Source organism: Lindgomyces ingoldianus, assembly GCF_010093535.1.
Source record: "Lindgomyces ingoldianus strain ATCC 200398 unplaced genomic scaffold BDR25scaffold_47, whole genome shotgun sequence".
NCBI lineage: Eukaryota > Fungi > Ascomycota > Dothideomycetes > Pleosporales > Lindgomycetaceae > Lindgomyces > Lindgomyces ingoldianus.
Genome location: NW_022985208.1, coordinates 27,112 through 52,275, shown reverse-complemented (window position 1 = coordinate 52,275; position 25,164 = coordinate 27,112). Strand labels below are relative to the sequence as shown.

Sequence of the window (25,164 nt, the reverse complement as noted above, 5' to 3'; positions counted from 1 at the left end):
GATCGCGAAAAACACAGTTCCAGGGACCAGAGGCACGAAATCTGTGAAGGGTAGATGCAACAAGTGCGCCAAGGGAGTGTTGCCTTGGGGAGTCTGGATTCGAATAAACTCGGATATTATCTCCGCAAGAGACGCCTGCATGGGAATTTCATGTAATTTGGAGCTAAATTGGAGTGCTGTTTATTGTGAAAAGCGAGTGGCACAAAGTTACGATTCCAATTGAGAAGGATTAAGCCGACCGTTGCACCAAAGGGAGGGAGAGGCAACAGAAAATTAAAGGCAACGACTTGTACAGCGTCACTTTGCGTCTCTTGGCCTTCCCTTGGGTGAATTCGCCAAGAATCTGGAGTTTGAAGAATCGACAGAATTGCTGCGCTCAACGGTGAATGAAGTATTGCCAATATCTGTCCGTTGGAAAGGCAACGATCCTGTGATATCTCCATTTTTGAAACTATCTCTGGACATCTAATTACCGGAACTTTGGAGTGAGAGGAGCCGCACAGACAGGTCGATCATCTCATCAGACACGACATTTTCACCATTCAGATCTGCCGCCGATGTCATTTTCCTCAAGTAATAAAGCAAGGATGGAGCCGGAGGTATCATGAAGTACAGAAAGCCAACGAAAATGTTGGTGAAACATTCAGGGGGTATCCGAATCCTTCAGATCATTCTGACTGGTCGAAGTACTTCAGCAACTCGGAAAGACTCGAAGAGCATTGACACAGCCGCATAAAGCATGTGCAACAAGAAAAGCACTCCCTGCAATGTCTGACACAACGTCAAGAATTTATTTTAAGGAACGAAGTTGCGTATGGCCAATATAAAATAGATATCGTTACATTCTGGCGAAAGGGACGCAAGACGGAGGACGAGAAGCTTGATACGAAACTCGTTGTGCCAAGCTACGCACGTACCACTTTCATTCTCCATTCCACACAGTCCCTACGCACACTTCCTCCCACTTCGCATTCACCCCGGCGAGTATTCAAACCCAATCAAATCTTTCCGAACACAACCTTGGGGGCGAATGCGGCCATCCCGAAGCGAAATCCGCCCAAAGCCACAACGCGCCCAGACCATTTTCCCAATTCGTTAAGCCTGGGTGTCGTGCAGGAAGCAGGCAGCCTCACCATGCGAGGCCTGCGGTGGCACTTTGAGGCCGAGTTATACCGCCTAAATTGTGTGAAAGATGACTGGATGACAGAGGGTTGCCTGAGAGCTCGGGGACTTTAGCGGCGTTGCAGGGTAATTGAGGGTTCGCACGAGGTTCGCACGAGGTGCATTATGCACGAGGAACTCTCCATGGAGCAGTTGGAGACGTTCAATACCTCGGAGAGTATGCAACCCAGGTTTGGTCCGAGACACGGAGGAAATTCACTAGGGACACGAGGCAAGAGGGAAGAAATATATAAGAGTGATAGAAGCGCCGGCGTCATGGCTAGACCAACTCGTCCTCTTGTTGTTTGTTCTAATTGAGACATTGCGACCTACCACGTCGTTGCTCCAGAAGCGCTGGTCGGCCAAACTTCAACCAATCCCGTCAACAGTTACGAATAACCTCAGCAAGCCTCACAAGACCACCGACTTATACAAACTTATTTAAACAGCTAAGCATAAGCAACTGTCTTCCAAGGCCCACAACCACCTCATCTTTCTCCGACACGTATTTCTATACGCAAACAACAACAATGTCCACCAATGGCTCCATTCCCACCACAAAAACTACCCTCTGGATCTGGGCTTCCGGCCTCTACCCCCGCCGCTTAACCTACTACTTCTCCGCGAAACGACTCCCCCTCTCCATTCTCAAAGCCCACAATATCCACCTGATCCCCATAACCTCGGACCCTGAAACCCATGAACTCACCCCCAAACCTGGTTTCGAAGACCGGCCCGCTGGATGCACTCTGCCTGTCCTGCGCATCGAGAAGCCTGGCCAGGAACCGACCATGATCTACGAATCCTGCGCAATAATGGAATACTTTGAAGAGAAATTCCCTGCCCGAGACGGGTATGTGGAATTGCTTGGTAACACGCCGGAGCAGCGGGCAAGGACGAGGGATATACTCCTTCTCTTAAACGATGCGATTACCTGGGCAAATGTTGCAGCGCGACACGCGGATCCGAGGTCGACTGCCTGGTCCGGCATGACGCCAGAGGAGCAAGCGCCGCTCGCGGCGAAGGACGCGAATCGAGTCCTGCAGACAAAGTTTTTGGCGAAGCTGGAGAAGTGGGTACAGGGAGATGTTGGAGTGAAGAAGTGTTCGAGTTTGAGTGGGGAGGGGATAGAAGTTAGCGTTGCCGATGTTGCGGTTCTGGCCGGGGTGAAGTATGTGGAGGTAAGGATGGGGAGGAATTGGGTGGAAGGATATAAGGCGTTGGGAGATTGGGTTGAGAGGGCGAAGAAATCGGAGTGGTTTGTGGAGGAGGAGGAAATTTTGAAGATAGAGGCCGATGAGGATGGGTTGAATAGGTTGTTTGTACAGTGAGGATATGATAAGGAGGAATTAGAATGCTTCCTGGGATAGAAAAGAGGTACGAAGGCTGTCCAGCACGGGCGAGTAATGACAACAGCAATATGGAAAGCGTAGCCGTAGACTACTCACATGAGGAGAACAAAATCCAAGACAGCTGAACTGGCTGGTGTTGATTACTAAGCATACATCCCCCAAACTAAACGCCACAACAGCACCGTCAACCATAATCCCACAGAAAGCCTCCAAGACATAATACTTGCCAGGTGGCAGTAGCTCTCAATTTCGAAGGCTGTCTAAACCTTCACGCCTGCAACAGGGCAAACCGCCCCCTTCTCTGCGCCCTGCACGCTCGGATGAACATGCACCTTGTCCTTATGATGTGCCACCGTAGCCTTTGTAACGGGACAGACCTCTCCCTCCTTCGCCTTGGTAGTGTCAGGGTGGTCCGGAGGCAGAACAGTCGTAGCAGGCCCGATAACAGGGCACACCTCATCGTCCATGGCCTTGCTCTTCGGCTGGGCAACAACCTGCTTCAACGCAGGACATTCCGTCGCAGTCGGCGAGGTAGTATTCTCAATCTGAACAGACGGGTGCTTGTGCAGGTTGTGGTGGTGATCGGTCTTGGCTCCGACAACAGGACAGGTTTGACCGTCCTTTGTGAGATCGACTTCCGGGTGGTTTGGGGGCAGGACGTCGTTTGTGGTACCAACGACAGGACAAGCGGTTGTCATTATGAGGGTTCGGAAAAGAGTTGTTTTGAAGTGGACTTAATACTTAAAGGCTTTGGTATGATAGTGATGGAGAGATGGTGTTGAGGCTGCCTGGCCTAAGGTTTGAAGCTTCGAGCTTGCCGCCTCGTTGCACAGACATCTGGTGTGACGTCACTTCCGTTTCTCATCAGCCTTCTTGCAAGGACGCTCATTGGTTCGCAATTCATCCGGACCTCGGGAGGCTGTCCTCTTTACCCTTCAACCAACAGCATGCCATGCATTGTTCATCTGCCCCCAGCAGTCTACCGGGTGCGTTCTTTTCGCCATTTTACAATGTGACGTGGACACAGATGCCGTATTCTATAATTATCTTTCTAACAGTCACAAAGGAGCTGATGGAAATAGCCCGAGCTTTGAACTCAAAGGCAAAGACTATCTGATCACTCTGCTTGACTAGGATTTTAATTCATCTCCTTCCTCTGGGGATTCCCTCAATGCTGAAAACCACATACAACACGCCAATGGCAGCATTTGAAAGAAGCCGGGAAAGCAACCATATCCGCTGCAATAGAGACGAAGAGCCTTTCTTTAACCTAGAGAACCCCAAAGGGACAGCGGTTACAACAACACAAATGACATCCCTCTCGAGAAGTAGTCTCCTAGCGGGGATTGGCCTGCTATCGAGTTGGTCCCTTCGGGTAACGGCTTTGTCCTCTTCATAGTATGCGGAAGCTGTTTCGGAGTGGAATAGCCGAAGCGGACTTATATACGAGGAATCTGGTGCCTGGGTGCTTCAAAGGGCTCGAGACTTCTGGCGTAGCCGACACCGCACAGGTAACCACCAAAGTGATCACGGAGTTCGCCAAAAGTGATGAAAGGATATGAGATTGTAACTCAAATCTCCACATTCCGCATAGACCGATCTCGATTCGGGTTCCTATTAGAGCCAGCCGATAGAATGAATTCGTCCCAGCATTCCAGTAAAGTGCCCAGCTATATCAATATAGCCATGATACTAAGATATGTTTGACATTTGCTAGGCAACATGCTTGATGTATTAAATAGATCGTACAATCCAACAGGTTCCCCTTCCTCACAACCTCAAACCCTAACGGCCACTCCCGTCGACTTCGGCGTCGCACTCGGCGTCGGAATCCCCGTCCCATTCATCCCACATCCATCAACCCAACAGGCACTGACAGTATGAATGTACCTAATCTTCCCATCCTCAATCCTAAAAAAATGACTATCCGGAGTCCCTTCCTTCGGCCTCGTTCGATCTAGTCCCTGGAATCCGAGGAAAATATCCACAGTCCCCATCTCCTCATCAATCACGTACCTTCTATTCGACATCTCTACATGTTCCGGTAATCCACCGATGTTGCACGTATTTGCGGTGAGATTTCCGCGGCCGGTGTATGCACCGCCTTCAAGACGAGCGCAGGGAGTTCCAAAAGGGACAATGACGGAGACGTTGTTGCAGCGGTCGGCGTAGGCGTCAGCAGCGGCTTGGAGAGTGGCGCGGGATAGGCGCTTAGAGGGTGGGATGGGATCCCAATTCTCCAGACTGTTCCAGTACATATATCCTGTTGCATTGAATGCCCAATCTCCTTTGTCCGTCACCAAGCTGTCGATTTTGGTTACGCTTCCCTCCTCGTCGAGATACAATTGCGTGGCAAACACCATCGGGTGTGTCGGATCGGTGACGATCAGCTCGGTGAAGATTTTGCAGAGCGTAGTGTCGTATACGGAACGATTGAAGGCGATGTTTACGGGCCAGGCGGGCTGGCCAGAGAGAATTGAGGAGGTTTTGTTATTCTCGAGATATGTGAGGTTGTAACTAAGATTGTCGAATTGCCCATGATCTCCTGAAGATTGGAGATAGACCCATTTTGCGGCCGTATCCACCAGAAGGTCGCGCGTACACGCGGCAGAGGTGAGTGTGGTTAGGGATGTAAGTCCAACAAGGACGGAGGACAACGACAACATTATGATGGTTGGTATCGGTGGAAGCGAGTTTCGCCGGCCTGGAAGTCGTAGTTTAGGATGTGATTGGGGAGAATTTAGTCCTTTAAGTCAACTCCCATTCACCTCTTATCACCCACCATTAACCTCCAATTACTCCGATATAGCCACCAGATCTACCCGTTCTCAACAACTCTTCCAGACGAGGAATTGGGACTCCTCATCCAATCCATTCCTTCCAAACCCTCTTTTTTCGCAATTCATAATTCCGGCGAGATTGGGAAATGGAGATGCAAATGGGTGTCTCTCCTCCAAGCCCAATTTATGTAGATGGTGTGGGGCAAATCGGCACTCGTGTTTACCCTGTTTACCCCTGACACGACACCCCACTTCATCTTCATCCCTGCCGCAGATCTCAGGGGAACAATTAAGCCTCTCGAAGTCCCACGATCTGTCAATTCCTTTGTAAAAACTAGCCGTACATTGAGATGCTAACACCCTCCACAACAATGCAGCACGGTGAAGAGCTCTAGATTTGCGTCCTTCATGGCAGCGCAGAGACTAAGAAGGCATCAAAACTGTCTAGTAGTTAAGGGGGAGGAGCGAGATATCCATAAGAGGACATCGTATAACGACGTGTTCTCTGCACTGGCTCGTAGCGCCATAACGAGCTCAACGTCACAAACATCGCACACATGTCGAATTCCAAAAAAGGTGGAATCAACAATTACCTGGTCTCAGCACAAAGACAATGTAAGGAATCCATAAATAGCATCTTTGACGAATACTGAAGCTCGACCACTCAAAAACTTTACAAACATCTCGACACTCCCCACAAGCCAAACTTGCGGAATCCGAAATCATTCCAGAATATTAGAGAACACAAGATATAAATTAACTTAATCTAGCGCAGAACCTATAGCTCCATCAACGTTGCGTGAAAACCCAGGAAAGAAATCGCGAGAAACATACAGAACTCGAAGCGCAGCAAATCGCTCTCAAAACCCAATACTCCACTCCCCGCAATCTTCCAACACCCTCTTCTTCTTCTTCTTCTTCTTCTTCTTCTTCTTCTTCTTCTTCTCTCCCAGAGCAACATTTCCATGCTCTTCACCAGTTTCTACCCCACTCTCCTCAAAATCTCTGCATTCCTCCACCACACACAGATCTTCCCCCTTCCACCCTCGACCCCACGCTCAAGCAAACCTCCCTAATCAGCATGCCAGATGTACCTCCCATGATTCCCGTAGCTTAGTCCCTCATTCACTCTCGCCGTCGCAGTAAAGCTAATCACCTCTACCCTTGGCGTAATCGTCGTCAACATCCACCCCCCAAGCCGCCATGGATCATCCCACTTCTCAGGTCTCACGAAACCCATGTAACTCGTCGTCTTGGGCTTCTCGCTTGTCATTGTCGTGGGAACGAGGATCCATCCACCGAAGTGGGAGAGGTCGTCTGCGAAGGCGGGGCGAATGAAAGTGGAGGTTATTTTTGTCATTATGGGAATGGCGACCTGGATGGAGTGGAGTGGTATGGACGCTGTGGTTTGGGGTGTGATTTGCGACGAGATGTGGTTGGGCGTCGTTGGGGTAGGGGAAAGTGGCCGGGGGCTAGCGGTGGGAATGTTGAAACAGGCTTGGAGGGCTAGGTGGAGGTGAGGGGTGTAGCGCATTTTGGTTGGAGGTAGTGAAAAAGTAGTGAGTTGTGGTTTGGTTTGAAGTCTTAGTGATTGTGTTACTTGTGCTTTGAAACTTTAGACTCGCTAGTTAGGTTGTGGTGTAAGGGTTTGGTGTCTTGGTACGTGGATGAACTGGATAGATGGAGAACTGAAAAGCATGGGAATGCACAGGCTTATATAGCATGGCAAAATTCTAGAATCGGTGGCAATGGGCTTGGGATGAGAGATTTTTGCCTCAGATTTTGTGAACTAATCTGGTTGACCTAAGTCGGTACCATTCATTGATGTCCAGTTTTCTAAAAGTGATTTTAGGAGATATGAGAAGGAAGAAATCAGGACGTGCGGCTGTTGAGGCAGGAAGGATTGGAAGATCCAAACAAAAGATAGCTATAAAAATGACCTGTGCGCACTACTTACCCTAGAATGTGCTTCCCATGTCGGCCAGGTACTCACCGCTGGTACAACCTTCGGGATTAGGAAGCTCTCGAGCAAGATTTCGAACTGCATCCCGAAACGCTCGTCTATGAACTGCGGCCTCTATATAGTGTCGCACGTGCATTTCTTCCGCCTAGATAAATACTTCTGCTGGGCATGGTAGAATGTTGACGTTTTGCCACCTGCAACATACAGGTCTCAGGATCTGTTTGCGGGATATATATAACTCCCTCATATACCCCATTGCTTCCCTTTTAGATCTAGAAGGACGAACTGACAACGTCGCCGCTGCCCCACCCAAGTCACCACCCAATGTTGCCCCCCCCTAATGAACTCAGAGTCCAGATCCGACAGCGAGTCCACTCTATTGGAAGACTCAGTTCCCCGCGCCATGAGTATCCACATTCTTGTACCTCAGCAACGTGCACTACTTGGGGGGTTGGCGCGGGAGCCCGCGCGGGAGAAAGCTAGCGAGCTGTAATCATGGAGTCGACTTCGTATGGGCCACTAGGGTTAATATTTAAGTGATATGGGGTTAAAAGTCTGTGCCTTGTAGAGGTTGGTTTATTGTCTCACCCTAGATGAACTTCGGTGCTGCACAAGCCGCAGTCGAGAGTGGACTGCATCCTCGTGTATATCTTATTCTTTGATTTATGTTAAACGGAAGGTGCATTGACCTGCTCGCAAAATTTAGAGTGAATGATATTGGAAGAAGGGCAGAGTGTTGGCCTAGCTTAGCTGCCTCGCCCTGAATAATGCAGCATCGTAGCCTAGCACGTTCTTGTTCTCATGATTAGCGTACCGCTCTCCCCTGTTCACTGTTAGCAAACTCAGAGAGAACGCCTACAAGGCTGGAATGAGGTGCACTGTTGCCCATGCGCTAGTCCCTCACATTTTGGATAGTATCATCACATATCGATAGCTAATGGAGCATCGAGCTTACCAAAACCATGGCCAAAATATTACAGCCAGTGGCATTAAATGACACTGCTGGACCTGACTACAGAAACCCGGAGTCGCCGACGCGAATTTCGTTGGATTAGCTTCCTGCGGGTGACGCCCATGGTTCTTCATGCTCAGGATATCACACAGTAAATCAAGGTTCCAGGTTCCACCGTCGGCGAGCACGCACCGTTTAGTCTCAAATTTCTAAGCCTTGAGAGTATTTCCACGGTCTTCGACTGGATTGCTGACCGCCTCCTGCAGCGGCTCTTGTGCAGCGAGGAATTTGTTGCGGATCTATTACGGATTTCCCCGCTCCAACAACGTGGTTGTGGACGATGCTGTTGCAAGAAGCGGGGCCATGGTTGGGTCCCGCGGGGACCATTGCTGAAGGCAGCGCTCTAGTCAAAATCATGGTTTTAAAGCTCAGAGACGTGGTCCAGAACCTCGGTGGTATTTGGATTACCCATCGAGGGGATGGTGCAGGGGACTGATTCCCCCACGGAAGCCGCGAGAGCAACAGCCAGGGTGAGAAGAGCGAGCTTCTTTTATCAACCTTGAAGGCCTAACCTTGAAGACCCGGGTGGTGGGAGCGAGGAAGAGGCACGGGAGGTGGATCTTACACTTACCCTCGAGGAAGCCCCTCTATCCTGTCACGCTATAAACTTGCTCCGCTGCCTAGCAAGAGCTGGTGAGAATGGTGTCAAGATCAGCAAGCGCAGCTGTTTCCTTTACTGATAAGCGAGTAGCTTCTTGAGGCCCAGATTCGGAGGGCGTAACCAGTAGAATATTGGAAAGAGCTAGCAGTAATTTCACGAAAGAGTAGGTTTGACATGAAGTGAGTCGAGATTACCAAATCTATGATGTGTAAACCTGGCCTTTCTTTGGCTAGAGTGGAAATTTTGAAACCCCCGTTTTTATCGTGCATCCCGTCGACGCGCCTTCTCTATAACCCTAGTCAATCCTAAGCCTAGTCTGAATTTTGCTCCACCATTTATGCTCGATGCTAATGGGGCCGAAGATTTGTGCATCGAAATGCCCCAATCCTTCCGGCGTAGTCGGGCGGAAGTGGTGGGCCATTATAGTTGCGGAAATGATAGTCCAACGAGTCGCAGTTGTGCTCGCTAAGACCGATATTAGCACATATTATATTTCGTAGCGACGCGAAAACTTACTGGTAGAAGTAACAGCCCCACTCACCAACTGGGAGAAACACTTTCGGAGCAAGCGAGGCGAGACATCCCCTTGTTCGCTACAATAAGAAATGGAGAGTATTGATTGTCAAGGTTAGACTTACGGCTCGAGCGGAATGCACTCTCCGTCGATGTCGATTCGGATGCCCTCACACGGATCGCGCAGGATATTGTAGCCGTTGATGAAGTACACCTAGGCTTTGGGGTTAGTGGGCAGATGGGCAATGGAGGAATCTATGCTTTACCGTATTGTAAGGGGCGAACACTAGGGTTCCGTCGGGATTTGTGTCGTTGCTGAAGCAATGGGTGGTGTTGGCGGCAGCCAAGGACGGTCCAGCGAAGGCTCCGATAGCCATGAACACGTTGAAGAGATGCATCGTGGATTGGCAGGAAATTGTTCTCTTCAGTACCTTAAAATTGACACGCGTGGAGGTAAACGGAGGAAGGGAGAGGAGTCGCGGTTGAAGTTAAGATTGAGGGGAGGGAAAGAGGGCTATATATAAAGGCGAGAACCCCAGACTCTTTCACCGCTCAGAAGCCGCTCATAGCCATGCCTAGGCAAGGCCTTTTAGTGAATCATGTGAGGTACCAGCAGTGTGGATAAGTCAGCCTGGGAAAAGAAAGGGCTCCGGCTAGAAACGCAGGCTCCACGTGTCTATGATACCTGAGCGTGATTCCCACCGGAGTTGCCGACGTTGCTTCCTTCCGCCAAAGGCTTCCGACGGCTTAGCTCCAAAATATACTCCATATCTGGGATGGCAGTAGCGGTCCTGATCAAGAAGGTTTCCTCGAACAAACAAAAGCCCGAGCTTCTCGGGCCATTCCTCTGGCAACCCGGTGTGTTGTATATGTAGTTTAGAATGTTGGTGGAAGCGCAGCAGTTCTCACTGAATTCAGCCCGATCAATTTCCAAATCCAAAATGTCAGTGTTTGGTGCATCTACTGGCAAAGGAGATATCTCTGACATCATCAGAGCCAGCGATGGGCTTGATAGCGGACTGGGCTACTGTTGCAATCAATCCGCTGCTATCTACCGACTAGCCAACTTGTCTAGATATAGCATTTGGCATGTTATGGTCGTTATACGCACGATCCGACAGAATAACACCTGCTCTGCCCCTAGGCAAGGAAACGCTGGCATCGCCGTTGAGGTTGCCACGCCTTTCGAGGAAGTGCATCTTAGATCCTTAGTGGCTGGTGTCATGAATGAAGTAGAAGGCTGCGGGTTTATGAGATGTAAGGAAGGCCAAAAAAATGAATTGTAGAGGAGGCATCAAATTGGGGGTCATTGCTCCAGCAATTCATGTCATTAAGTGAGTGCTGTTTAAGGCGATGAGTGAGGCGAGGGCTAGAGCGGGGCCGCCGCGGAGGAGGAACACAGGTGCCGGGCTGGCCAGATGCCGGATGTGGTGGATAAGAGTTTTAAGTGGATCTCAATGGAGGAGCATTATTGTAGGTGTAGAGGAGGATGTTGTGTCGTGGGTGAAGGTAGACCCGCATCAACCTTAGAAGCTATGAGGTTGGATCCATACCTTTCGTAAGGGAAGTTTTATCATGGTACTGGAGAGAAGCTATGTTGACCCCACATCAAAAGCAAGGACAGGGAGACCAATATGTTGCAGTCCGGTATTAGGAGTGTGGGTCCAAGAATCGGACTCATCCTCTCTCATGCTGTCCTAGTCCTGGATGGGTTCAACGATTAATTTCATGCCTAGCGCATCTTGTTACCTCATGTGGGATATGACAGGCATCCCTAAGGACGGCAATTTTCATCTTTTAAATGCGATACCTAATTCCAGCAATAGGTGTGAGAGATAAACTCTGCCCTGGTCCTGTTCCAAGTTATGATATAACGTGATAGTTATGGGTGTTGAAATTGCTTGGTGGAAAGAAAATTAGTTCTACACGGCCTGGGGCACAAGCTCTTTGCAGGTCAGGCTTCTTGCGCACCCAAGAGATGTCGAGACTTAAACACTCGTATCTTTCCTGTTCTCCTCCAGCATCCGTGCTACTGACAATCACTACATTCAGTATGAAAAAGCGCAGCAAAAGTCACGAATCAGGGAAGATCTGGTCGGTGTTGCTGAGAAGACTATGTCTGTTGCGGTCAAACGAGCTTTCCTTCGAGGGGTTTCTGCAAGAGCCTCCTCAAACTTGTCCATTGTAGCTGGTCTGCTCCATAATACGGTAAAAAAAAAAAAAGAAAGGGCATGTTGGTTGATATTCCGGAACTGGGATTCCCCATAGCATTTTTAGAGATACATCTATCTCACACTGTCTACGGGGCCCTTCGATTTTTGATATCTTCTCAGGATAGGAGTCTAGTTTGGCCCCTCAACTAGAGACCTGACTCCCGAGATGGGAACAGACTATACTGCAGGGTTGGTGTAATTCTGAGAGAGGAATTGATAGCAGTATAAGTGGGTGCTTTATGATAGCTGTGGCAAAAACTGGGTCCTGCAACACGCTGGAATGATCTAGATGCAGCAGCTCCAACCAGTTTTGAGATGTACTACATGCACATGGACACAGCAATTGTCTCAATAATAATAAATTTTGCGGGAATAGAAAATGAGGAAAATTTCACCAACTTAGTGGCGGATCTACTTTGAATGGAAATCTATTGCTATGATCAGCGGTGGGCACAAATTCTTTGTGTCAGGTGAAATCAAACTTATAGTGAAGCAATATTTCTCTAGCCCCAGAGCATTTTTTTCGCGTCTTGGCGGGGTATATAAACTTTTATTCCTCTCTCAACTTCTAAGCACTCTCAACCAACTCTCCCACAACCGAACCCAGAGGTCAAACTCCGCCTATGGATAACGGCGGTCCATCCATCATGCCATCTCCCGTTGATTCCTCTCTACTATGCGGAAACTGCCCGAACGCCGGAACTCACCGGTGTTCCCGCTGCCACAATGCCCGCTACTGTTCCGCCACCTGCCAGAGGGCCGACTGGCCGCTCCACGCAAAAATCTGCATCAGCTTCGCCTCGCTCCCAGCCCGCCCCGGCCCAAACTTCAAGCGTGCCCTACTCTTCCGTGCCAACTCCCCACGCCCGCGCTTCATCTGGCTCGAACACAGAGGAAGCAACTACAACCCTAAGCTCGAAGACTGGATCCCCTGTGGTACTGGTTGTATCGACATTAATTGCTATCGACGTCTCAACCGACGTCTTTCTAACATGATTAATCTCACGTTCGACGAAAATTTCCTCGGAACCTATACCACCCCAAACTGGTCCATTGCGGGGATTGTCGGACCGCAATATGCAGGTAGGTGGCGGGGCGACTTCATCGCGCAGGGATTTGAGGGACGATGGCAGACTGAGCATATTGTGGCGCGGGACTTGGATACTATGGCTTTAGGTCCAATTGAGGATTGCTTGCGGTTCCGGAGCCAGAATAGTATGGTGGAGTACTGTCTGCCCGACGACGTTGAGGGCGAGGATATGACTTGATGTGGGAAAGCAGAAGCTGATCGATGAGATGGAGACGGTGGTGGTGATGATGATTTATGAATGGATGGCTAGAGGACGGCAGCTCGGATGGACGTTCAGTTCGTGAATGTTCTGGGCCTTGCTGGATTTTCGTTCTGGGTCTGGGTGATGACCCTGGGCTTTTCTTTTGAGCTCGTTGAGCTCCTAAATTTCTCTAATTCTCCTGTTCGTGTTAGCAGTTCACGAAGCATCAGAGATTCCCCATCAAAAAATATACCCAACTAATTGAACTTGCCCTCTTTCATATGTTTTATGCAGCCATAACACTTGTATCATGAACCAAACCCAAACCACCGTTACCAATATTCCATACCAACCACCTACCCCACTTCCCCCTACTCATTCCAACTATCTTCTCGCTTCCTCTACCCCCCAACCATCTTCCTGCTCCCTCCTTTCAAATTCCACAATCTCCGCCACCCAATCCGCAACCTGCTTCCCCGCCACAGTCTCCACAACCCATAATGACGCATCCAACCCACTCGTCACCCCTCCCGCCGTCACAATCCTCACTTCCTGTTCCGTAACCCCCGCATCCACCCACCTCTTCCGCACAACCTGGATCCCGGACTCCCCGCCCGCTGCTTGATCCGCGATCATCTTGATGGTTTCCAAGCCCATGTGATGCGTCGTCACAGTCCTGCCATTTAAAATTCCCGCCGCAGCGAGAAAAAATGCGCCAGTGCAGACAGAGAAAACAATACGATGTCCGCCCCCGTCAGTTTTCGTCTTTGGACAGGGCATCAACCCCGCAAACCGCGCAACCAATGCCGTGAATTCTTTCCCTTCCTTACTATCTAAATACTTCACTAGGAAGTCCGGATGCGCGCCCGGTACGAGCAGAATGTCGTATTTCTCGAGTTGGGTTTTGGCGGTGGAGAAGAGTATGTCGGGATGGTATGTTAGAGCTCCTGCTGCAGCTTTGACGGATGTAGAATGGGCGAAGGTTGTGATTTCGAAGGAATGGGGGGTTCCGGGGGGTGGATTTGTGGAGAAGACTTCTATAGGGCCGGAGAAATCTAGGATGTCGGCGGTGGGGTAGAGGAAGGCGAGGACTTTGTAGACGGGGGGCATGTTGGTGGGGGCTGGGGTAGAGTTGGGATGCGATGGGATTTGAGATGGAAGAGGAGTTAGGAGGCCGGGAGGGTAGAAAGCTTATTCGTGTGGAGTTGGAGAAGTTTATATCTTGAAGTCGGATCGGAGGTTTATATGTGTTCCGATCCGTGGATAGGTGGGTCAAGTGCTTGGCGTCGGCTCTGCTGTCGGACTCCTAAGACAGGTCTATTAAACACACAGCCGATACCTCTTCAAGATGTGTTATATTGTGAGAGATTCGGTAGATATACCCAATACGAAGGCAAACTGAAAGCAAACCCCGTCCTAGGCCCAGGTCTGCGTGAGATCACGCTCTACGGAAGCACTTTCTTCAAGACCCCCACCAAACCCTGAATCTCCTCCTCCGTATTATAATGCACCATGCTCACCCTCACCACGCCCTCCGGCCCCAATCCTAACACCTCGTCACAAAGCCTCTTGCTATAAAAATGGCCCCACCTAAATCCAAAATTACTCACCTTTTCAGCCTCCTCTACAACCTCCCTACTTCCCATCCCTTGAACTGAAAACGACACCGTCGGAACCCTAGTATACGAGTCTGCAGTCGTCTCACCATGCACCGTGACATCTTCCCGAGAGTTAAGGAAATCGAGGAGGATCTTCTGAATCTTACCTTCGTGCTCGGCGATGGCGGCGAAGACAGGACCGGGATTGTCTCCACCAAGGTAGGAGACGATAGCGGGGATGGCTTGCGTGAGTTCATAGTTCGAAGCTGCGAAGCCGATTTTGTTTTCAAGGGTTTTGATTGGATTGAAGAAGTGACCCAAGCATTTGAGGTGTTTTTGAGCGGAGTTGCTGGCGAAAAGTACGGAGATGTGAGGACCGTACACCTAAGCTCATGAGTAATTTTGCTCTAGGAAGTATATGAAGGGTTTATAGAAATATACCTTATACCACGAGAAGGCATAAAAATCTATCCCGAAAGCCTTGACATCTACCCGGCGATGTGGAGCATAAGACACCCCGTCAACGCAGAACAAAGCCCCAGCTTCGTGTACCGTCTTAGCGATCGCTCCAATATCATGAATAGTCCCCAAAATATTAGAAATGTGAGTACATGCGACGAATTTCGTCGTCGAAGAGAGTAACGGCTTCAAGTTTTCTGGAGTGAGCTTGAAAGTTGGGCCTTCAGGGACCCACCACTTCACGATGAGTTTTTGGCGTTCTGCCATGAAGAGCCATGGATCAATATCCGTCTCGTGGTCGATCTTTGACAGGATGATTTCGTCACCTTCTTGGAATTGCAGGGAACCGGCGAGATTCATAAAGAGTTGGGTAGTGGACGCGCCGAGAACTACAGTGCGTGAGCAAAATTTCATTAGAGTAATCGAGTAAGGGGGCGCCCCTACCAACCTCTCCATCCTCTGCATTCATATATTTCGCTGCTGCTTTGTAACCAGCTTCGAACCTTGAAGTGGATTCCCGGGCTACATTATACGAGGCACCTAGCTGGACATTCGTGTGCGACAAATATTTCGATATTCTACCATTTACTTAGCGCGAGCTGTTAATGGAGAAAGGTGCGAAAGGTGCAAAAATTACGAGTCGATAACATCCCCGAGCACCTGACTGCCACCGGCGTTATCAAGAAACACCTGATCCAACTGCAGTGCAGGGAACCGATCTCGAGCAGCGGCGATACTGAACGTGTCTGACATGTTTATCGAATGTATTAGAAGAGGAGAAGAGGCACACGATATGATATCCCTCAGAGTATGGTGGCGAGCATTCATATCAGGGATATAAATACGTCAGACGCATGCACGAAATCTGCAGGCGAATGAGGGGCTTTACCAGAAAAGGCAGGTGGGACCGATGAACTTTCGACGCCATGAAAGAAGTCATTAGCCAGTTATGGAGTCGAACGGTCTGTTGTACGCCCTGCGATAGTACATCTCGGATGTAGAGAAACCCCCACGAATATTGAGGGCCGGGCTTCAGTGCACCGGGGTGGCTTAGACTTCCAGGGCTTTCGTGAAAGTCTGCTGGGAATAACGGGCGAACAAGGCCAAAGAATGAAAAGGGTAATTGGGGTTTCGGACGAAATAATACATATACAGAGGCATCGACAAAGGTTGGATGAAGTATTAGCAATTGGGTAGAATCACGAGTATTTGTGCCAAGAACTTCCAAGTTTTAATGAGAGCAACACACCCGCTTCCCTTCCTACACCAGCTGCATCGTGAAACTCTTCACATTGATTTGTCCACCCAAAGACTTAGTAGCATGGTTAAAAATACCATAACGATACCCAGTGAAGAAAGTATACGAGTTTGTCATGGGGAATGCGGAACCCAGCTGAATGAACTTGCTCCCATCTGTGCTGTAATGGAACGTCGTCGTCCTTTGCACAGTAGTGCCTGAGAAAGCTGGAGTGATATCTGCCTGTACCCGGAGCCAGATGTCGGTCGCTGCAGAGTCAAGCGTGGGCCCCGTCGCTGCAACAGTTCCCGTGGATTTCGTCGTCCAGTCGGAGTTAAGAGACAGGTTGTTTACGAAGACGAGTTGCGCTGAAGAGCTAGACTTATGAATGCCAATATACGCAGCAACGTCACGGAAGAGAACAGCGCCAGCATGGTCCCCGTCGGCCATATTGCTAACGTCGATCCTGAATGTTCCTGATGATTTGGGTCCGATGATGCGATGCGTGAGTGTGTTGCGCGCTGTGAACAAATCATTGGTGACAGTCGCTGTCGAGAGCTGCAATCCTCTTGAGCCGCCAAGAAGCTTGAACCTTGTGGTGTCTGGATTATGATTCCACTCCCACTCATGGCTCAACGACGTGCCCTGGAAATCATCTTTTCCGACTGGTGCGGGCACAGTCTTACTCGTCTGTACCGGCAGTGGGTACGTCTTTCCCCAAGCACTACCGTCCTTAACAAGTTGTGGCCAGCCATCCGATGTCCAGGTGAGTGGTGCGGCCACGGGAATTCGTCCACCTGGGTAGGAGTCCATGAAGGCGACGTAATACCATCTGTTATCTTTAGTGTTGACAATGCCGCCCTGGTGGCTATAACCTGCATTCGACAATGGCCCCGAAATGCTGTCTACCAGAACTTGCTTCTCGTACGGTCCCCAAGGGCTCTTTGACTTCAACACCCATTCTGCGCTGGCCGGCTTCGTGACCAGGATATAGTAGGTGCCGTTGATCTTGTACATTCGACTACCCTCGATATAGGCACCGGCAGGATCGACGTAGACTTGTTGTGATTTGACCTCCGCCGAACCATCAGAGTTCAATTGTGCCACCATGATCTTGCTGTTGCCATACGCCACATACATGGTGTCATCATCGTCAACGAGCAAGCCGCAGTCGTAGTAGCATTTATTGAGTGTCGCTTTCGCACTCCAGTTCCAATTGGTCACCTCGCCGCTGTTCTGGCCCGCGCCGCTACTAACTGCGGTCCAGATATAAGTTTTACTAGACTCAACACATCCGACCCAATAAAATTGATCGTTGGATTGTCTGTATCGAAGGCTGCTTGCCCAGATGCCTTTCACATACGCTCGATCGGTGGCGTTGTTGAGATTGTATTTGCTGCCGAAATTAAGGGTGGGTACGCTGTGCGAAACTGGAGTCCAATTCACAAGGTCGTAGGATTTAAGAACAGGAGCGCCGGGCGAAAATGCGAAGGTCGAGGAAGAGTAGTAAAAAACATCCTCAACGCGGAAGACGTCGAGATCAGGATAATCCTCCCACAGGATAGGGTTTGTGAAAGTTGTTGCTCTTTCGGCCACTGCCGCCTCAAGCATAGGATTTGCGCTGCTAAAACCACCGAGAGTTCCAATGGTAAGAAGCCACAACCCTCGGAATCGCATCTTGATAGCGTTCTCCGGCCTTGCGCAACCTAGGCGAATATTGAAGACGTGTGTGCCAAATATGGATTCAACGGTTCAGCCAGTTGGCGTATGGGGCATCAGATATTTGTCCTCCGTATATGATACATCGGCAAGTACAAAACCCCTTGTCTTGTACTGTAAAGGAGATCCGGAGCTTTATGTTGTTGAACCTAGAGAATCTTATGGTGCTAGTAGACCCAACTATGGCTGTCGTTCCCTATTCGCGGGCCGCGATATGAAAGAAGGCATGGCTAATAAGGAAAATCCGGGGTAGATCGGTTTTCTCCAATCCATAATTTATGACGTTGGGGGAATCGTGTTCGCCGATTGGTGCAGCTGTGGGATAATTATCCCGGATTGACAGGGAGGGGTTGAAAGTCACGGTATCTCGGAGCATTACCAGATGTCGTGAGAATGGGTTCCTCAATGAGGTTTCGTAGGTGTTTGCCACTTATGGTTGACCGATGACGGGAAGGAGAGGGATTGAGGAGAGTTGTGAGAAACAGTGCTGACTAAGGGAGAAGTCAGAGCGGACCAAATCTCGTCCGCCACTTTGATTTCTGATCATGCATCTTCCACCCGGCCTGGCGTTTCTATCAAATCCACATCCAATACTATTGGGAAAAACGTAAGGGAAGCAATCGGAAAGACATTCCGCAGGATTCGAGGCTCAGCCGATGCAAGTGGGGCATATTAAAGAGCTATCCACGATGCCTTCAGGCGACAGTAACGGCAGGACCTTGAATGAATTAAATGCGGAAGACATGGTTGAGCAAGGTCTTGAAGCTGGATACGGGCACTGGCTAGAACCCATTGCCAACGTTGAAGATCCAAATTCGAATCCATCGAGCCAGGACCCCTCTGCAGCTTCTGAAGCAGGGCTTGCACTTGAGCGACGAGGAAGGGGAAGACCACGAGTATCCAAGGCACGCGACCAGAGCGCTGTTGAGGTCAGTCTTTTATTCCGTCGTCAGAACGTACAAATTCACTATTCACAGAAACGCCGAGCTCAAGTGCGCAATGCGCAACGGACATACCAGAAACGGAAAGAGAGCGCGGCTGCATCTGTTAACCAAAGATGCGACGATCTGCTTCAGGTTCTGTCAGATCTTTCCACAGATGTCGAGGAGCTGCTCCAAGTTGCATTGAAGGATGGTGCATTGGATCAGAAAGATGACATCGGAGCTCAACTACGTCGGCTATGGGAATCATACGATGTTGTGATACACAGCTCTTGTGTCAGGCCTGAGTTGAGGTTACTCCAAATCAAGAACGATCGAAGACGAGCAGGCTATGAAGGGAAAGCGCCCACTACAGAAGTATCCTCCGATCACGAGACAGCGCCCCGTCCCGAGCCATTCTCTGCGAGCGATTCACATGACCCATCATTCATGGACCTAGATCTTGGACGAACTCAAGAGTCAACCCTAATCCAACCCTTCCGAATGACATCATCTCTCCACCACGGCAAGACAATTTTCGAGGTTATTTCTGAGAGGCAAGCTGAGTTCAGGAGCTCGGCAAGCCACTCGTCATAGTCTTTGCCGACAAGACCTAGGGCGAGAGCAAGCGCTCTGTAAGAGCAACCACCATATGTTAACATTTACCCACGTGTTGGGTCACGTATACTCAAATCGACTCCACGTTCCAACACTGGGCAATTGTTGGGGTCATGCAAGAAAAAGTCCATCGCCAAGTACTCAGCAAAACCCGCCCACCATTTGCTTAGCTTGATACCCTTCATTAGCATACATTTTTGGTATCGAATATCAATGCACAAAGCATACGCGTAGTGCGGTTAGACATAGGTTGCTTCATAGGTGCTGATGAATGCATGTGGGGCCTGGGATTACAAATCTCGCTCCCTCGGACGAAATACTTTAAAACAACTAGGTAGCGAGGTACACAACTGGGTCGGGGTACTTAAGAAACATTGTTGACCATTTAAACGAACTATCTGGGTTGGATCGGCTTCGATACTTTTACATAGTTAGCCTTTTCTCTTGGGCTAGAAAGGGTTTTGAACGGTGAAACAAGAACAAAGAATAGGATCACGTGTGTGCCAAGCATGGAGAAATTCGGGACCACCCTAGGTGTTGTTGGTATGCCTCTGCTTCCTTTTCATCACCTCACTCACACAATATATAGGAAACTACGTATATAGAAACATGAAAGGCTTCAACGGCGTGACCGAGAATGCTGAACGATTGAAGTCCAATAAGACCTACTTCATGGCCTACTATATCAGGCACATTTCCTCAATCACCGCTCTCTAATGCGTCAAGCACCAGCCCATTGGTCTCGACGACCCTCTTGATTCCCATCTGCCAGAACTTACATCTCAGTCCATCAACGAGCCCAAAGAGGATGACAAGCTCGAGTTCCGTATAGCGAAGAACCCTGTAACTCTCCGTCATCTCATCACTCATTCCTCAAGGGCTGTGTACGATCTACTAGACCTCACCTTAACCTTATGGCGGCAATACCGTGGCGAAACACCATATTTCTCAACGAGCGACATGGTCGCAAAGGATTACACTGTCCCTCGTACCTTCAACGCGGGAGAGAGCTGGATGTATGGAACGGGGCTTAACTAAGCCTAGCTTCTAGTTACACGGCTCAGCAGCACAACTCTTCAGAAGTTCGTCGAGGACAACATCTCAACCCCGCTAGGTATGAAAGATATAACATTCCACCTCCGCTCAAACCCCACGTCCGAGCGAAGCAGGTACCCTTGAGCACGAGACAAGACGACGGAACCCTCGCGGAAGGCCCGAACCGATCTTCCCTGATCTGGCGTCCGAAGCTGGGGGAGCGGGCTTTCTTCCAGCGTTCCAGACTACACACGCCCTCTCGCAGGCCTTCTCAAAGACTCCCCTGTCCTCCTAAAAAAGGTACACCGTGGACCTTATGTTCAAACCCAATTCCCTGAAAATAGGCCCGCACTCAAAGAACTGTACACCAAACACAAACAGACATATTGTCCCATGATTTGTATAAATTCGGAAGGCGTAGTTCGTAGCCACTGTCTTAGCGGGCTGTTGGTTATGGAGAATATAGACCGAGAAGACTATTTCCAGCCGAAAGGGACGCTGACGTGGAGCGGGATGCCGAACTTACTCTGGAGTGTGAATAGGGAGAGGAGGTTGGCGCCGATGTTCGCGACGCCGGTTATGTCATGGGCGGATGAAACCACGCAGGCATTGAGTCCGACGTTTGAGACGGCGGTTTGGGGGGGTTTGGTAGGCTGGAGGAAGAGCGACGATAGATGGGTAGTTCCTTTTCCCTAGCTTATTATAAACACGTACAGTTGTGGTTTTCTAAGTCCTCTTTCCTCGCCTTGTTGCTTGATATCCCATGATCATCGTGTCCCACGACTCCCGCCAGCTGACCAACTCTTTCCCGTAACCCGAACTTGGAAACTTTAGGCTCAGTTCCGATCTCTACGGGCTCCTTCTACTCCACTCAGTCGGTATACATTAAGGGGGTTCGGACCCTTGTCCCATTCATACTAGATTTCGTTGGTATTGCAACGGTTCCTACTACTCTAAGCAGTGCTTACAGAAAGAGCAGAACAAGCCACAGCATCATCCCCGATGCCAGCCTTAGAACCAGCAGAGAGCTTTATACCGAAGGAGGACGGAAAAGAAAAGATGAATCATAAGTATTCAGTCTCCCGACATCTTTGTTTGGACAGAACTCACTCGTGACCACGCGTTTCTCGTTAGTGACCCTTGTCCCATACCATTTATCACCCAATCTTACTTTATTCGATACAGGCCATATTATAAAGACGCTTTCATCGTGATTTACCAATAGATATGCAGTGGCAAGAAAATGCCGTCCCAGGATTAGGACATCGCTTCTATTGCTCGGAAAGCCATATATGGGGATATTCTTGCCGACATTTGAGATGATGTTTCCACTACTATTAATGTATGAATCTGGGACCACAAACTGGCTATTAAAAATTCGGAAGCTCAATAAACGAGTATCCAAGCAACTTTCAATGATGATGGTGGGGTCTCTAGGGCCAATACGATGCATTAGGGACACTCATTGTTGCCCACGCTGCAATGAATGGAAGAACGGAAGACGTATGTCTAGACAGACAAATAGATCAAGAATGTGGCCGGTTGGGAAAAGAGGGTGTCAGACTCATAAACTTGCCGCATCATATATAGGAGCTCCGAAATTTAGCCCTATAAAGGGATTTTCCACACTATTATTCTGGTGGATGTTCCGCGCAGCGCTGTTTTGCCTACGTCTCAATACGAGCTAGGAAGAGATATTGCACCCAAGAAGCCAGGGATGATGCAAACTCCATATTGTTGCAATTTTCCATTCCGGTCCCGGAAAATGCTTTCGACGTTGCCATCGGGCCAATTTAGCAGTACATTGCGAACTGCGACAACAATGCCTGTGTTACAACCCAAAGAACCAACGTTCGTGGGAGGAAGGGGTGCCGTCAGATTTATGGCAATATTTTCGATAATTGATTCGTCGAAACCACCCAAGATTAATGATCCATCAACGAGGTCCCTCCAGGAGACCATTAGGCCGGCCCAAGAAGATGGAGTATGCTCTTGTTGTTATATCTCTTTAAGGAACTGAAGAAATGCACAAGCTACCCCCAAGCTTTAATTGTGCTTGGGAAATATATCATGATCGTCATATATATCACTAGATGGGATTGTCGCTCGTGTATTTTACCCACCTATGTATAATCTTCTGCTGTGCTTGGCAGGAGGTTAAACCTTGTGCCTCTTGCACCAGGAATTCCAAAAGTGAAACTGATGGGAAGGGGGCTAAAGATTCAGAAATAGCGTGTCCTGAATCCGATAGTCGGTTTCGGCACGATTCCGCTCCTTGAACGCATGTATTTCTGGAAGGCCGGTAAGCAACTGAATTGCCTCGTAAAGAAAAGTGTTGGTCATCAGGTCTTGATTGAATGAGTAGGGATGACACTTACACACTGGGAAGGAAGGAAATTTTGAAGACTAGTACTAATCTAATCGGCTTTTACTCATTATCCGCTCCAACCCAACATGAATGCCTCTTACACCTTTACTACCCGAATGACGAGTGTCATGAGATATCAGGATCGAAATCAGATATCGAGATGAAACCGTTGAATGCGGCGCAGTACATGGAACCTGCAGCCAAGCCTAGCATTGATTTGCCAACTATCACTTCGGGACTAAAACTTGTCCATGCGAGCTCGGTTACTGGATATGATTTTCTCACCTGTCTAATAGTGGACAGAGAGTGTGGCGTAGCCAAACATGCCTGCGACAATACCTGGTACCGTGGGCGCTACGGTGACCAAAGAAGGTACAAACCTCACCTGATAAGGATAATCTGGGACAGTAGTCTACCTCTCTATAGAATCTTAATAACTCTAAAAGGATTTTAATAGAATGGCTTTACTCTAGTTATACTCCATGTTATGTGATACCATGCCGTAGATGGCGCAAAGCCTGCTTCAGATCACGGCAATTTGCATCCTCACATTAACATTATTTGTCAGGATTCATCTTAGCTCAACATGCAAGCCCTACTACTACGTGATCATCATCATCTCGCTGCTCACTAACCCTTTCTTCCACCGCTAACTCACTCACCCTTTCTTCCGCCACCAGCTCGCTGACACTTTGCTCAGTACCCATCTCCACCAGTTCTAATGGTGGAGCATGACTAGCGTACTTTGATGGGCTTGGACCTTGGTCCCATTCATAAACCACTTCCCTATTCTTTCTCGATCCGTTCCGTTTCGTGCGCCAAAGCTTCCATGCGATACCGGCGACCAAGGCAAACGCAATTGCAGATCCTATAGCTATCCCTGCAATGCTGCCTTTGGAGAGCTCCTTTCCGTCCCTTCCAAGATCCGAAGATGAGGAAGGGAAAGGCAAAGATGACGTCGTCGGATTGCTATTTCCGCCAAAACTGCCTTCACAAAACTCAGTTGTCTCGTTTCCATTCGATGCCACAGCGACTAAAGATCCATTGGAGCGAATCCCGTCGCCATTAGCGCTTGTTAAAGCGGCCCACAGTGTGAAGCTGTTTTTGTCGTGGTTTACCAACAAGTACGCACTCGACAAGAATGTTTTTCCCAGCATCAGCGCGTCATTTCTGCCTTCATCAAGGCCTTTAATGACAATATTACGGATTGAGGAGTTGGCGATAATTGTGCCATTGCTTGAGATGTACGCGGGCGGGACGACGAGGTCTGTGTTTGGAATCCGGAATCTAACGTCATCAAACATCTCAATTGTCAGATCGCCGTCGTATCTAGAGGGACCGTTTAGCCTGTGGCAACATGTAGATAACTAAAGAAAGGACACACATATTTTCCTTCTCGAACATCATCGTCCCAGGATTGATCATGAAAGTGCTTCTGCCCTCGTCCCCTTCGAGAGCCTTCCCACCCGCTAATTTCTTGAACGCATCCCAATGAGAGTGTGGAAGTGACATAAGCCCGGGAAAGCTAGGCTCTAAACATATCACCAAGCTACCTAGGGATGACCCCTTGATTATGCTGGTATTGGTGCCGTTTCTCCAGTTGAGCTGCAGATCGTTGATTGGCAGCTGTAGTCCTGTGCTGCACCCAAAGACCCCGGGTTCACTTGGCATGATTTCCCCTGAGATCTGGGTTCCAGTGGACGAGTCTATGAATGATTTATCATATCCGCCGAGGATCAATGCGCCGGAAGTCCGCTGCTCAGCTGGCCCATTCAGTCGACCCCAGAAGACTGAATACGCTCTTGCTCCGATATATCCCGCGCCTTTGAAGAATTCAAGAAAAGATGAGTTCTTGCCTAGTCCAAGTTGGGCCTGCATAACAGTTGGAAAATCGTCTTCGACGCTGCCCATCGGAATACCAAAGGTGAAATTGAAAGACGGTAATCCTGCAGGGTACCAAATATCCCTTTCCCACAGGTATGGATTGGTTAGATTTGCTTCTTCCCACACGGGCGCTACTCCAGTTTCATTAGCATCTCCCCATGGAGTGCTGACTTGTGAGCTTGTAGTTGTCATCAGGGGATTATATAGTCCACCTAGGAACGTGTTAAGAGTGTCGTCGAACCTTCCTGTATCGGGATTCTCATTGCCCCCGTGAACCCAGGTTTGATTGTAGTATCTACTTCATCGTTAGCTTCGGATTTGGCGACGAAGTTAAGCAGAAGCAAGGGTAATTCCACAGGGCCTTTCTAAACACGATGACATGGCCGACTTGCCAGTAATATCACCTGCATAAGGGTTTTATGAAGTGACTTATTAGACTGGATAGCAAAATTGGGATTCC

The 25,164-nt window shown here is 49.2% G+C and overlaps 11 protein-coding genes across 11 annotated transcripts; 3 read left to right on the top strand and 8 right to left on the bottom strand.

The window, feature by feature from the left end:
* Positions 1-1,341: 1,341 nt before the first annotated feature.
* On the top strand, positions 1,342-2,615 carry BDR25DRAFT_307249 (uncharacterized protein). Its single transcript, XM_033690805.1, has one exon. The coding sequence runs from the start codon at positions 1,692-1,694 to the stop codon at positions 2,490-2,492; it is 801 nt and encodes a 266-aa protein (XP_033541062.1). The 5' UTR covers positions 1,342-1,691; the 3' UTR covers positions 2,493-2,615.
* On the bottom strand, positions 2,610-3,300 carry BDR25DRAFT_307248 (uncharacterized protein). The gene has a single exon (XM_033690804.1). The coding sequence runs from the start codon at positions 3,209-3,211 to the stop codon at positions 2,774-2,776; it is 438 nt and encodes a 145-aa protein (XP_033541061.1). The 5' UTR covers positions 3,212-3,300; the 3' UTR covers positions 2,610-2,773.
* A 356-nt stretch (positions 3,301-3,656) lies between these two features.
* Positions 3,657-5,428, bottom strand: BDR25DRAFT_381305 (uncharacterized protein; the record flags this gene model as incomplete). Its single annotated transcript, XM_033697707.1, has 2 exons — positions 4,333-5,428; positions 3,657-3,667 (listed from the first exon to the last, which is right to left on the bottom strand). The coding sequence occupies exons 1-2, from the start codon at positions 5,177-5,179 to the stop codon at positions 3,657-3,659; spliced, it is 858 nt and encodes a 285-aa protein (XP_033541060.1). The 5' UTR covers positions 5,180-5,428.
* A 725-nt stretch (positions 5,429-6,153) lies between these two features.
* BDR25DRAFT_319295 (uncharacterized protein) lies at positions 6,154-6,827 on the bottom strand (the record flags this gene model as incomplete). The annotated part of the gene is made up of 2 exons (XM_033691812.1): positions 6,154-6,298; positions 6,388-6,827. 2 exons carry the CDS (start codon positions 6,825-6,827, stop codon positions 6,154-6,156), a joined length of 585 nt encoding a protein of 194 aa, XP_033541059.1.
* Positions 6,828-9,009: 2,182 nt separating this feature from the next.
* BDR25DRAFT_97245 (uncharacterized protein) lies at positions 9,010-9,933 on the bottom strand. The gene is made up of 4 exons (XM_033699320.1): positions 9,649-9,933; positions 9,508-9,596; positions 9,411-9,454; positions 9,010-9,334 (listed from the first exon to the last, which is right to left on the bottom strand). Exons 1-4 carry the CDS (start codon positions 9,778-9,780, stop codon positions 9,165-9,167), a joined length of 435 nt encoding a protein of 144 aa, XP_033541058.1. The 5' UTR covers positions 9,781-9,933; the 3' UTR covers positions 9,010-9,164.
* Positions 9,934-12,242: 2,309 nt separating this feature from the next.
* On the top strand, positions 12,243-12,863 carry BDR25DRAFT_319293 (uncharacterized protein; the record flags this gene model as incomplete). The annotated part of the gene is made up of 1 exon (XM_033691811.1): positions 12,243-12,863. The coding sequence occupies one exon, from the start codon at positions 12,243-12,245 to the stop codon at positions 12,861-12,863; it is 621 nt and encodes a 206-aa protein (XP_033541057.1).
* Positions 12,864-13,029: 166 nt separating this feature from the next.
* Positions 13,030-14,170, bottom strand: BDR25DRAFT_97219 (transcriptional regulator). Its single transcript, XM_033699319.1, has 2 exons — positions 13,120-14,170; positions 13,030-13,065 (listed from the first exon to the last, which is right to left on the bottom strand). The coding sequence occupies exon 1, from the start codon at positions 13,974-13,976 to the stop codon at positions 13,251-13,253; it is 726 nt and encodes a 241-aa protein (XP_033541056.1). The 5' UTR covers positions 13,977-14,170; the 3' UTR covers positions 13,030-13,065; positions 13,120-13,250.
* Positions 14,171-14,221: 51 nt separating this feature from the next.
* Positions 14,222-15,676, bottom strand: BDR25DRAFT_337488 (PLP-dependent transferase; the record flags this gene model as incomplete). Its single annotated transcript, XM_033693192.1, has 4 exons — positions 14,222-14,848; positions 14,906-15,312; positions 15,368-15,501; positions 15,561-15,676. 4 exons carry the CDS (start codon positions 15,674-15,676, stop codon positions 14,312-14,314), a joined length of 1,194 nt encoding a protein of 397 aa, XP_033541055.1. The 3' UTR covers positions 14,222-14,311.
* Positions 15,677-16,152: 476 nt separating this feature from the next.
* Positions 16,153-17,956, bottom strand: BDR25DRAFT_97190 (glycosyl hydrolase family 43 protein). The gene has a single exon (XM_033699318.1). The coding sequence runs from the start codon at positions 17,835-17,837 to the stop codon at positions 16,185-16,187; it is 1,653 nt and encodes a 550-aa protein (XP_033541054.1). The 5' UTR covers positions 17,838-17,956; the 3' UTR covers positions 16,153-16,184.
* Positions 17,957-18,622: 666 nt separating this feature from the next.
* On the top strand, positions 18,623-19,396 carry BDR25DRAFT_319289 (uncharacterized protein; the record flags this gene model as incomplete). The annotated part of the gene is made up of 2 exons (XM_033691810.1): positions 18,623-18,808; positions 18,857-19,396. 2 exons carry the CDS (start codon positions 18,623-18,625, stop codon positions 19,394-19,396), a joined length of 726 nt encoding a protein of 241 aa, XP_033541053.1.
* A 4,005-nt stretch (positions 19,397-23,401) lies between these two features.
* BDR25DRAFT_381291 (uncharacterized protein) lies at positions 23,402-24,896 on the bottom strand (the record flags this gene model as incomplete). The annotated part of the gene is made up of 2 exons (XM_033697706.1): positions 23,402-24,149; positions 24,205-24,896. 2 exons carry the CDS (start codon positions 24,894-24,896, stop codon positions 23,402-23,404), a joined length of 1,440 nt encoding a protein of 479 aa, XP_033541052.1.
* Between the last annotated feature and the right edge of the window lie 268 nt (positions 24,897-25,164).

Bases quoted from the DNA above. Each gene is read 5' to 3' on its own strand.
- BDR25DRAFT_307248 (XM_033690804.1), bottom strand. From the start codon at position 3,211: ATGACAACCGCTTGTCCTGTCGTTGGTACCACAAACGACGTCCTGCCC.
- BDR25DRAFT_307249 (XM_033690805.1), top strand. From the start codon at position 1,692: ATGTCCACCAATGGCTCCATTCCCACCACAAAAACTACCCTCTGGATC.
- BDR25DRAFT_97245 (XM_033699320.1), bottom strand. From the start codon at position 9,780: ATGCATCTCTTCAACGTGTTCATGGCTATCGGAGCCTTCGCTGGACCG. The intron at 9,597-9,648 runs GTAAAGCATAGA...CCCAAAGCCTAG, and splicing joins TGTTCGCCCCTTACAATACG to GTGTACTTCATCAACGGCTA. The intron at 9,455-9,507 runs GTAAGTCTAACC...GTAGCGAACAAG, and splicing joins GAGTGCATTCCGCTCGAGCC to GGGATGTCTCGCCTCGCTTG.
- BDR25DRAFT_97219 (XM_033699319.1), bottom strand. From the start codon at position 13,976: ATGCCCCCCGTCTACAAAGTCCTCGCCTTCCTCTACCCCACCGCCGAC.
- BDR25DRAFT_97190 (XM_033699318.1), bottom strand. From the start codon at position 17,837: ATGCGATTCCGAGGGTTGTGGCTTCTTACCATTGGAACTCTCGGTGGT.